Genomic DNA, 12169 nt, shown 5'->3' with positions numbered 1-12169 from the left:
GGAGTTTCCTCTAAAACCGTCACACTCGCTGTAGATGATGCTGGTTTTGGGGAAAACAACAACAAAAAAACATTTTTCCCTCAATCTGAATTATACAGAGGTCTGGAGGTGACTACAGCTGAGAGCCTGAGCTAGAAGAGAGAAAGAGGATTTGAACTGGACTCTCCTAAAAGGATCAGGGCTGGCGGACATTTTTCTATGAAGCGTTTCTGATAATAACACGGAAAAAATACATAATTACAGCAAATATACCGGACTATTGAGAACAACAGCAGCAACTAGATCAAAATTTGCAATTTCAGCTGAATTGTGTGGGGATGCTGAGAGCTGAATTGTGGAAGAACTGCTGAGAATAGCCAAAAGCACATAAATAGCTGAAAAAAGCATAAAAATAGCATAAAATGGCATAAAAGTAGCTGAAAATGGCATTCAATAGCTCAAAAAAGGATCAAAATAACTGAAAATAGCCTAAAAATAGCAGAAAGTAGCCTGAAGATGGCTTCAAATTGCATAAAATAGCATAACATGACATAAAAATAGCTGAAAATGGCATTCAGTAGATTAAAACAGGATAAAAAATAACTGAAAGTAGCCTAAAAATAGCATAAAGTAGCCTAAAAAAAGCTGAAAATAGCCTAAAATAGCTGAATGTAGCCTGAAATAGCTGAAAGTAGCCTGAAATAGCTGAAAGTAGCCTTAAGATGGCTGAAAATAGCATAAAATGGCATAAAAGTAGCTGAAAATGGCATTCAATAGATCAAAAAAGGATAAAAATAATTGAAAGTAGCCTAAAAATAGCATAAAGTACCCTAAAAAGCTGAAAATAGCTGAAAATAGCTGAAAGTAGCCTTAAGATAGCTGAAAATAGCATAAAAATAGCTGATTTTGGTCTAAAGTAGCTGAAAATTGCATTCAGTGGCTGAAAAAAGCAAAGAGATAGCTGAAAACAGCTATATTTTTAAAATTATAAGAGTTAGAAATGAGAAAAGTCATAGCAGATGAATGACAAAGAAACTGATTTTTAAAAAAAGTTTAAACGGTGTCGATACGACAAAGTATGAGGGAGGAGATAGCCGGCATGGAAGAAGAAGAATAAACAAAATGGCCGACACGAATATCGATAGTGTGGATGCTTACTCAGCATCCCCACTAAATATGAATTTAAACTCTCCTGGGTGTAATCATGTTTTAGGACTAGAACTGAATCTAAAAGTTGATTTTCAGTTTTAAACAGGTTTTCTGGCATTAAGTCTGTTTAGGTTTCACAACAAGAGACTTTTATTGGATTTTAAAGACAAACGCTGCGTTAAAATAAACCATGTTGATGTTGCACACACACTTCCTGTTCTGACGCTTCAGCTGCATGAATCTATCAAACTTTCACTTTTCATCAGCAAACATGAAGAATTTGATTTTTCTCTGGATTTTTTCAGCATTTTGGTTCCTTTTAAACAGAGAGTGGATCAGTGATGGGGTCAGATTTCATGTTTCAAACCTAATTTCATCCTAATTCTCTTAACCTTATGTTATTTTTATGTTTTTCTGTCTTTTAGAGCAGTGGTTCTCAACCTGGGGGTCGTGAAACACCGAGAGGAAGTCGCCAGATGCCTTAAAAAAATGGAGAGTACTTTTGAAATGATTTTTTTCACACCCAATGTTGTTACTATTATTTGCCACTTTTTATCAATTTTGCACAGTTTGGACCTGTTTTGTTGCCGCTTTACTCCATATCGACATATTTTCATCCCTTTTCATCCCTCTCTGCCAATTTAACACATTTTTGCCATCTAAACTCATTCTTATCAATTTTAAACCCTTTACACCACTTTTTACTGCCTGTTTCACCACTTCTAAACTAATTCTTGCAACTTTTCGTATATTGTTGCCTCATCATTGCCACTATCAACCCCTTTTTATTGCATTTAATGCCCATTTTAACCACATTTCACTGTTTGATGTGCCCATTTTGACCAGTTCAACCCATTTCTGCCAATTTCTGCCTATTTATCTGCCCCAGTTAACCCATTTTTGCCCGTTTAAAGCACGTTTTCCCACTTTTAAATCCCATTTCACCCATTTTTGCCACTTTAAAACCATTACTTTCTGTCTGTTTTTGCCACCTCAACACATTTTGCCATTTTTACCTCTGCCAAGGAGGTTATGTGATCAGCAGAGATTATTAGTTAGTTTGTTAGTTTGTTAGCAACATAACTCAAAAAGTTACGGATGGATTTTGATGAAATTTTCAGGAAATGTCAGAAATGGCATAAGGAAGAACTGATTAGGTTTTGGGAGTGATCCGGATCACCGTCTGGATCCAGGAATTTTTTAAAGGATTCTTCTCTTTTGGGAGATAGGGCTAATGGCGGAGGTCTGCGCTCTCCGAGTGCTTTTCTAGTTTGCTCTTTTTTCCACTGTTATCAAATTTATACCTCTTCTAACCCATTTCTGCTACCTCTAAAATCCCATTTAACCACCTTTCCCACAACCTTTTTTGGACATTTTTTTACTATTTTAATTCTGTTTTTAAGAAAAGGATTTACATTTTTGGGGTGCAGGTGGCAGAATGGATAAGGTGCGCGCCCCATGCATGCGGGCAGCCCGGGTTTGAATCCGGCCTGAGGCCCTCCACCACATGTCTCGCCCCACTCTCCTCCCTGTTTCCGACTCTATCCACTGTCCTCTCCTCAATCAAATAAATGCCCAAAAATAAACCTTTAAAAAAAAAAAGGATTTACATTTTTAAGATGAATATATACTACGCCACAACTGACTTAAAATAAGATATCTGTTGCTATGTTCAGAGTGTTATTATTCAGGTTAAATATCAAATATGGATATAAATATCTAGCTAACTATAATGGACCATGATTTTCCTGACCTCCACGGGTCCCCAGTTTGGCCGGGTCCCAGAAAGCTCTCCCATTTTCCCCCTTATGGACGGCCTTGTCTCGACATGACTGTTCTTGAATGTTCCTGGCTGTTCAACCACCTTCAGGTCCAGTGGGGGTCCCCGGTCTCTGACACCTTTATTTTGAGGGTCTACTTTAGGAAAATCATTTGGTCTCTATCTAAAATATTTAACTCTTGAATTGTGATTGGACACCAAAAAATTGTGAAGAAATATAAACGTTAAGCCTCTGTGTCGTCATTTCACTATTTTTACAGTTTGATTTATTCCTGATTGTCCTTGTAAAATTATATTTTAAAATATTTGTCTATTTTATGTAAGGAAAAGTATCAAGACCACTGAAAAAAATTAAGACGATTTTTTTTTCACTTGTGAGAAAAAACATCAGAATTCTGACTTTTTGTCACAAGTGAAAAAAAAAAATTGTCTCAAAATTTTTTTTACACTTCTGACTTTTGTCTCAGAATTCTAAGGAGATCCTTAAGGGACATAGGAGAAAAAAAAAACTTTTTCTTTTAAACAGTTTGCGAGATCTTGGAATACTTTTGCGAGATCTCGCAAACTGTGAAAATTTTTTTTTCCCATTTTTAATTTTTTTCTCTCCTTAAGGAGCTCCGTAGAATTCTGACTTTTATCTCAGAATTCTTTTTTCTCACAAGTGAAAAACTTTTTTGTCTCACCTTTTTTTTCAGCGGCCCTAATACTCTTCCGTATTGATGCACAGAAACAGACCATTAAAATAAAACTAATTATCATTTTTCAGCCACTTCTGATGGATGTTTTTGGAACAACCTCGTAAATTTCCCCTAAATCGACTTTTCTTATAAACGGCTGAAGAATCTAAATCACACCAGGAGCTGTTTTTATGATTTTTATTGTGATTTTCGGTCTAATCTGAGCTTTTGAAGGACCAGACAGGAGCTCCAGACCTCAGAGTTTTCTGTCATTTTTACTGTGTTGCACTTTCACATTTCATCTTTCTGTTCTTCCATCTTCTGTCAGTTTCACTTGAATTTCATTTCTAGATTCTGTTAAAAAAACACAGAAACCTGAAGAATTTTCCCCTGTGTGTTATCATATTTCACTAATATTGCAGCTGTACCGGAAGTTCTGCCACTTTAACTGTTGAGTGATGTTTCTGTCCTGATCAGTAAATCTGATTATCGGAGTTTTCTCGGTACTTTTGGACACATTTAGGTTCCTGTTGGATCAGTGAGTGTCATAAAACATCTCCTCCTCCTCCTCCTCTTCCTCTCTGCACCTCCATCAGCTCCCCTCGCGGTGTTTTTACACCCTCAGCCACTTGACCCCAGGGCCCCGCCCCCGTCCTCTCTCTCTCTCTCTCTCTCTCTCTCTCTCATGTATTTTTCATGCTGTTAAATCCCCTCCGACCAGCCTCGTGCAGCTCCGGGCTCACGCTCCGTTTAACGGCATTCATGGCCCCGAACCCTCCGCTGTGAGCTCCTCTCTGCCGGGCTGCAGCGGGCGAACCACCGCGGAAGGAAGGAAACCTTTCTCTCCTGTTTTTTATTTCTCCGTGCGTCATTGCGTCATCCTTTTTCTGTCATGTCTTTGAACACGAGCACGAAAACGGGCTTTACCGTGCGGGACATCCTGGATCTCCCCAACCCCGCCGGGAGATGCGAGTCAGGCACCGAGGAGGCGGAGGACGACGACACCGAGGAGGCCTCCGCGGAGGTGTCAGGCTCCGAGCACGCGCCGGTGTTTGGATTTAGCGGAGGAAGCTACGGCAGGTGGAGCCACGGATCCGGTAATCTGCACTTCTCACGTGAGGAGAAAAGTTTTTACAGACGTCAGTATCTCTCTCTTTTCTCAGGTTTGGACCTGGCACTAGTTTCTCATGCGTAAGGCGTGCGTCATTGATCCAAAAGCTCATTTATTTCTCTTTTATTCCTCTCATTGTTCTGTTTTGAGTTCCTCTGATGTTCGAGTGTCTTCTCCTTGTTTCCATCAGTTTGATCGGTTATCGATCTCTCTATTTGTGCTCGACATTTGTTGGTTTAAATCTTTGGATATTTTAACTTTTTCTTTCTTTCTTTTTTAAAACCATTTTGTTTGATTTTCTTTGGAAACATTTTCTTCTTCACCTGAAATTCAGATCTGGCTCTCTGTTCCTCCACGTAATCGTCTGAGCATCCTTCTTGCCTCATTGAATGCTCTGGACTTCCCTCCGTTTGGCCTGGGGCTCAAAGTTGGCACCGTTTTGTCGTGCGTAAATCGTGCGTAAAAGTCTCCAAAATCAGCACATGCAGCATTTATGGCTACCTTGTGCTTACTGATTTATCTTATAATTCAACCCTTGTGCCCTCTTCAAATTTACTACCCTCTGGACACCTTCGAGGTACACGTACAAAAAAAAAACTGCCATTAAATCAGCATACATCAATATTTTTTCTACTTTTTTCATAAATCTTTTTAACAACTTCAGACCTGCTGAAAACTACCAAACATTCAATAATTTCCAACATTTGAACCTTTTAAATGCCAGTTTGATTATGTGAAATTTTATTTTTTACTAAAAATCACAAAAAGTGAATTATTTTCCATAAAATAAATAGTAGAAAGATGGGGCTTTGGGGGTGATGAGAGTCTTGGATGGGTCAAAGATTAGCAACAAAACTGATTTGATTGCACTTGTAGTTTTTTTGTAGTGCCAGCTTTAACATTAGGGCACCCTCTGGACACCTTCAAGGCAGAAATGTACACGTACAAAAAAACTGCCATTAAATCAGCATACATCAGTATTTTTTTCTACCTTTTTTCATAAATCTTTTTAACAACTTCAGACCTGCTCAAAACTACAAAAAATCAATAATTTTCAAGATTTTAACCCTTTAAATGCCAGTTTGATTATTTGAAATATTTTATTTTTTATGACAAAAATCACAAAAAGTGAATTATTTTCCATATAATAAATGGTACAAAGAAGGGGCTTTGGGGCTGATGAGAGTCTTGGATGGGTCAAAGATTAGCGCCAAAATTGATTTCATTGCACTTGTATTTTTTTCATAATATTTCACAACATAACGGGCAAAATACAAGAATTTGGTGCATGGTCCTACAATGAGTAAATGGTTGAATCTGGTGGAATACGGTAAAAATTTCAAATTGCACTAGACTTCTTCACATTGGAATGCTGACTTTAAAGAATGCATGATTTTATACTGCAACGACAGTGAGATTAAAAAACCTGGTTTTAATGGAAGTCAATGGAGGCATTTTAGCCTCGAAGGTGTCCAGAGGGTATTTCTGACATTATGTAAAAATATTAATGCAATCACATCAGTTTTGTTGCTAATCTTTGACCCATCCAAGACTCTCATCACCCCCAGAGCCCCATCTTTCTAATATTTATTATGTGGAAAATAATCAATTTTTTACATTTTTTTGCAGTAAAAAATAAAATATTTCAAATAACCAAACTGGCATTAAAAAGGTTAAAATTCTGAGAATTATAGAATTTATTGTAGTTTTGAGCAGGTCTGAAATTGTTAAAAAGATTTATGAAAAAAAGGTAGAAAAAATACTGATGCATGCTGATTTAATGGCAGGTTTTTTTTGTACGTGTACATTTTTGCCTCCAGGGTGTCCAGAGGGCGCCCGAATGTTAAAGCTGACACAACATAAAAAATTCTAACTCAATAAAATCAGTTTTGTTGCTAATCTTTGACCCATCCAAGACTCTCATCACCCCCAAAGCCCCATCTTTCTACTATTTATTTTATGGAAAATAATTCACTTTTTGTGTTTTTAGTAAAGAATGAAATATTTCAAATAATCAAACTGGCATTTAAAGGGTTAAAATCTTAATTGTTGAATTATTGATAATTATTGAATCTTTGGTAGTTTTGAGCAGGTCTAAAGTTTTTAAAGAGATTTATGAAAAAAGGTAGAAAAAAATATTGACGTATGCTGATTTAATAGCAGTTTTTTTTTACGTGTACGTTTTTGCCTCGACGGTGTCCAGAGGGTAGAAAACTCACTGAGAGAGTCTGAACGACATTTAAGATTAAAACATGTTGGATTTCCAAAATTTAACTAGAGAGAAAAGTTCCTGTAAAAATTCACGCCACAAGCTGTAAGACTGAAAAAATGATCACAAATTAAAAAAAAAAGTTGAGAAAAATGGCCAAAAATGCCCGAGGAGGGCAGAAGCGTTAATATCCTCCTAAGACCCTGTGTGCACGTATGAGGACATCACATTCTGGCTTTCCCACAGTAACTCTTTCTACTGCTAGAGTTTTTGAGAAAACTGTCTGGACCGTCCATTCAAGTCTTAGTAATTCACTTGAAATACTGGAGGAATTCTAATGAAAAGTTCAGGGATTTCCATGAATAATTTTGGGATTATTTCTTGGAAATTTTCATGGATTTTTTGTATACTATTTCAGTTTCAGTGTAAAGTTTACAGTGAAATTTTTGAGTATTTGCATGAAAATTTTTGTATTTTTTATGTTTTTGTGTTAATTTGGGAAATGTGTTCGATTTGATTAATTGATTGAATTAATTGTTTTTTTGGGGGGAACGATTTGCTTCTAAATTTGAAGGTATGCTTACAGAAACTTGGGAATTTTGTTTTTTAATTTTGGGAACTTGACTGGGAATTGGGAGGCAGGGTATCCTTTGATATTGCTAGAATGTAATAGAATTTACTGAAGAATTTGTTGGCATGTTAAGAGGAATTTTCCATTGTTTTTCATGGAACCTTGGGAATATGTTTGTTTTGGGGAATTTGCTTCAGTATTTTTTGGAACATTTTCAGGAAATTAAATGGAATTTTTAATTAAAATTTAGGCTTCATAATAAAGTTTAGTTGAACCATTTGAGGAATACTTTTTATGGGAAATTTTAAAAATATGATTGGGAAATTTGCACAGAAATTTTGGTAGTTTCTTTGGAATTTCAGAGAATTTGTGTTGATATTGCCAAAATTAATTCCTGTTAAAAAACGAGACTGAGCTTTTCAAACTTGTCAGGTCCCAGTGGTCCCAAGTAAGTGGGAGAAACTAAAACAGAATTCCAAACCAAAGCTCGGGTCTCAGGAGGATATATTTATTCTGATGTGAAATTGTCTTTTTAAAGTCTCCTCTTTAATTCATGAAGTTATTTAATTTACTTGCATCATTTTTCTACTCTAATATCAGAGTTCTGCCCCATCTAACGCTAAATTCAGCCTGAAAGTTTATTTTCCTTTGTCTCTGAAATCTCTTTATAAAAATCTGTTTTGAAAATGTGTTATTAATGTCACAGGCTGTTAATATTCTGCTAATCTGTCTTTATAGCTTTATTTCAGCTTGTTGAACTATTTTTGCATTAAAGCTCCATTTTATTTATTTAGGTTTTAGAAGATAGATTTCCCACTAGAGCATCTCTTTGTCTCATGTTATTTAACCAATGTTAATAATAATAATAATAAGAAGAAGAATTACTAATGCTAAAAAGAATAATGAGCACTATTAAAAATCAAAGCTTTTCCTGAATATGTCCTGAATCTTTCAAGTTAGTAAAAATCTGTTACTGATCAGTGAAATAATCAGTCAGAAATAGATGATCATCTTTTAAATTTTAAACACATCTACCCAGCATATAGTCTGTTTAATCTGGTAGATTTTGCACATTTTGTCACCTTTATTGCACCTTAATGACAGCATGTTGCACTGAAATATAATTCTATTTTAATTGATGTTACTTTATTAATAATTTTGCCTGTTAATGTAAAAGCTGATGTTTGATTCTGTGTAGTTTTCTCTGTTGTAGGAGTGAGCACAGAGCTGCACAGGCGTTAGCCATGAGGGGAAAAAGTCTGTCACTAATGAGTCAGCTGATAGAGAAATAAAATAAATGACGATAAATAAATGAAATAAATGACGATAAATAAATGAAATAAATGATGATAAATAAATGAAATAAATGACGATAAATAAATGAAATAAATGATGATAAATAAATGAAATAAATGACGATAAATAAATGAAATAAATGATGATAAATAAATGAAATAAATGACGATAAATAAATGAAATAAATGATGATGAATAAATGAAATAAATGATGATAAATAAATGAAATAAATGACGATAAATAAATGAAATAAATGATGATGAATAAATGAAATAAATGATGATAAATAAATGAAATAAATGATGACAAATAAATGAAATAAATGACAATAGATAAATGAAATAAATGATGATGAATAAATGAAATAAATGATGATGAATAAATGAAATAAATGATGATAAATAAATGAAATAAATGATGATGAATAAATGAAATAAATGATGATAAATAAATGAAATAAATGACGATAAATAAATGAAATAAATGATGATGAATAAATGAAATAAATGATGATGAATAAATGAAATAAATGATGATAAATAAATGAAATAAATGATGATAAATAAATGGAACAAATGATGATTAAATAAATGAAATAAATAATGATAAATAAATGAAATAAAAGATGATACATAAATGAAATAAATGATAATAAACACATGAAATAAAAGATGATAAATAAAATAAATGATGATAAATAAATGAAATAAAAGATGATTGATAAATGAAATAAATGATGATAAATAAATAAAATAAATGATGATAAGTAAATGAAATAAATGATGATAAATAAATGAAATAAAAGATGATAAATAAATGATGAAATAAATGATGATAAAAAATGAAATAAATGATAATAAATTAATGAGATAAAAGATGATAAATAAATGAAATAAAAGATGATAAATAAATGAAATAAATGATGATAAATAACTGAAATAAAAGATGATAATGAAAAAAATTATGATAAAAAATGAAAAAAGATGATAAATAAATTAATTAAATATTGTTAACAGTCATAAGCATGGACAATGAAAAAAAGTCTTGAAGACACAGAAAGTTCCAGAAACACACAAGCTCCAAACCAAAATATGTCTGTCTAAAAAAGTTGTTCTCTAAAGTGCAGGAGTTTCTGGAACTTTCTGTGTCCTTCAGAATAAACAAATGATGATAAATAAATGGGACATTGAGATTTTATTCTTTAAGCCAAATTGAAACAAAAAGATTTTTCTGTTTATTTCTCAGAGCCCATACACGCTGCAGTGTGAAATTTTACTTTTTCATAAATAGAGTTTTTCTGCCATCCTTGTTACGTCCTTTTTAAAGGAACAGTTGCAGTTTTTTACGAGTGAATTCTTCCCCCACCTGAGTTATGTAACTAAAAAAGTAAACATCAGACACTTTTAAATCTCTTGTTTAGGCAGCAGAAGTGAAAATATTGATCATCACCATTTATTATGATTGATGAGGACAAACTGATTTTGTACAGGATATTTTTGCCATAATGATGCAGAGATCAGCTGACATTTCTAATCTAGATTAATGTTTGAATTATCGAGTATAAAATTGCAGCCCCCCCCAACCCTCCTCGGTTTGGGTTAAGACTCTGATATTTAACACTCCTGGAAGATTAAAAATAATAAACATTTTAAGACATAACCATGATTTAAAAAAAATCTGAATGACATAAAATGATTCTGTAATAATGTTTTTAAAATGAGGTGATTTCAAATGAGAAATAAAATTCAAGTGAAATCAGGAAATGTTCAGTTTTTCATGTTTATGAAAACCCTGAACATCTAACTGAGACTATGACTGTGGTGTTTTTACTGATGGGACGGTTAGAGACCCTCAGGGGGTCCCATTCCGCAGGTTGAGAACCAAAGAATGATCCTGGTCCAGGCACTCAATATGGTTAAAAAAATCTAAACAGCCTTTAATTTGTTATTAAAGAAATAAATGTTAAATATTTAACCCTTTAAAATGACAGGACACTTTTAGACCATGGTGAGTCTCTGGACCCGGATCATGGTCTCCGGTCTGAAGTCTGACGTTCACTGAAGGCTCATCAGAAACAGTTTGGAGCTCCTGATCCACATCTCAAACCTCCAAGTCAGCAGTGAACACTAAAACACTCTTCTTCTGTCCCTGCAGTCCACGGTCTCACCCCCAAATCCCCGGACCTCTCCACGGATGAGCCCCCAGACGCCGATTGTGAAGCAGCGCGTGGCGCTACGCAGAAGTTGCGCAGCAGGAAGCGGCGCGTGCTCTTCTCCAAAGCGCAGACCTTCGAGCTGGAGCGTCGATTCCGGCAGCAGCGCTACCTGTCCGCTCCGGAGAGAGAGCACCTGGCCGGGCTCATCCGCCTGACCCCGAACCAGGTGAAGATCTGGTTCCAGAACCACCGCTACAAGATGAAGCGCGCACGCGTGGAGCACAGCCTGGAGGCGCTGCAGCTGCTGCCGCACCGCCGCGTGCACATCCCGCTGCTGCTGCGGGACGGGAAGGCCTGTGAGCGGATCACGGCGCAGGAGCTAGAGGTGACGCTCAGGTCCGGCTTCAGCCTGCCTCTGTGCACCTACTCCCCACTGCTGCACCCCACCTACGGCCCGGAGCACCCAGGCCTGCCACAGCAGCACCCAGGGGTGCAGCAGCTGGCGCACATGTACCACTGGAGCTGGTGAGGGCCGAGACTAGACGGACTGATGGACACAGAGGCAGAACCCCCCAACAAGTGAGCGCGTGTTTGGCCTTAAAGTCAATCAAAGAAACCCCCAATGAATGAATAACCCAATAATGAGAGAAACTCTGAAATAGTCCATATTTTTAAAGGGAATTTGGTTTGTATCAGGCCTGCAGGTTATAGGAAATAAAATTATTTTCCTGAAAAGATCAGAGTCCTCAAAGGACCAAGCAGAAATCAGGATCTCATCTCAGTCAGAAGGTTTCTGATCAGGAGAAGAAATGAAAACACGCTTTTATTCTTCGCTTTTTTACTTTAGAGATAAACCACGACAAAAACAGATAAGGCCAGTTCGGTCCTAAAACTTTCATTTATTCTTTTTAATTAAAAATGACAACAAACAAACAAACAAACAAATAAATAAACAGACAAAAAACAAACAAACAAACAAAAACAAATCAGCTCACAAAAACAGACAAAAAATGATGTTAGTAATGTCAGTTAAACCAACCAACCAATCAGCCAAACAAAAAAAACAACAGCGTTACAAAACCATTGTTGCTTTTGCCCCTTTTTCCTCTATTAAACCAACCAGTCAACCAACCAACCAACCGACCAACCAACCAACCAATAGACCAATCAACTAACCAGCCCGCTGACTGACCGACCGACCAACCAACCAACCAACCTATCGACCAACCAACCAACCGACC

The 12169-nt window shown here is 35.7% G+C and overlaps 1 protein-coding gene across 1 annotated transcript; it reads left to right on the top strand.

Annotated features, from left to right (window-relative positions):
* The first annotated feature begins 4477 nt into the window (after nt 1–4477).
* nkx2.2b (NK2 homeobox 2b) lies at nt 4478–11868 on the top strand. The gene is made up of 2 exons (XM_041806043.1): nt 4478–4682; nt 10928–11868. Exons 1-2 carry the CDS (start codon nt 4478–4480, stop codon nt 11455–11457), a joined length of 735 nt encoding a protein of 244 aa, XP_041661977.1. The 3' UTR covers nt 11458–11868.
* Nucleotides 11869–12169: the final 301 nt, after the last annotated feature.

The sequence above is a fragment of the Cheilinus undulatus genome, linkage group 14, assembly GCF_018320785.1.
Source record: "Cheilinus undulatus linkage group 14, ASM1832078v1, whole genome shotgun sequence".
NCBI classification, from domain to species: domain Eukaryota; kingdom Metazoa; phylum Chordata; class Actinopteri; order Labriformes; family Labridae; genus Cheilinus; species Cheilinus undulatus.
This window is presented reverse-complemented; position numbering and strand designations above follow the sequence as displayed.

Bases quoted from the DNA above. Each gene is read 5' to 3' on its own strand.
- nkx2.2b (XM_041806043.1), top strand. From the start codon at position 4,478: ATGTCTTTGAACACGAGCACGAAAACGGGCTTTACCGTGCGGGACATC. The intron at 4,683-10,927 runs GTAATCTGCACT...CTGTCCCTGCAG, and splicing joins CAGGTGGAGCCACGGATCCG to TCCACGGTCTCACCCCCAAA.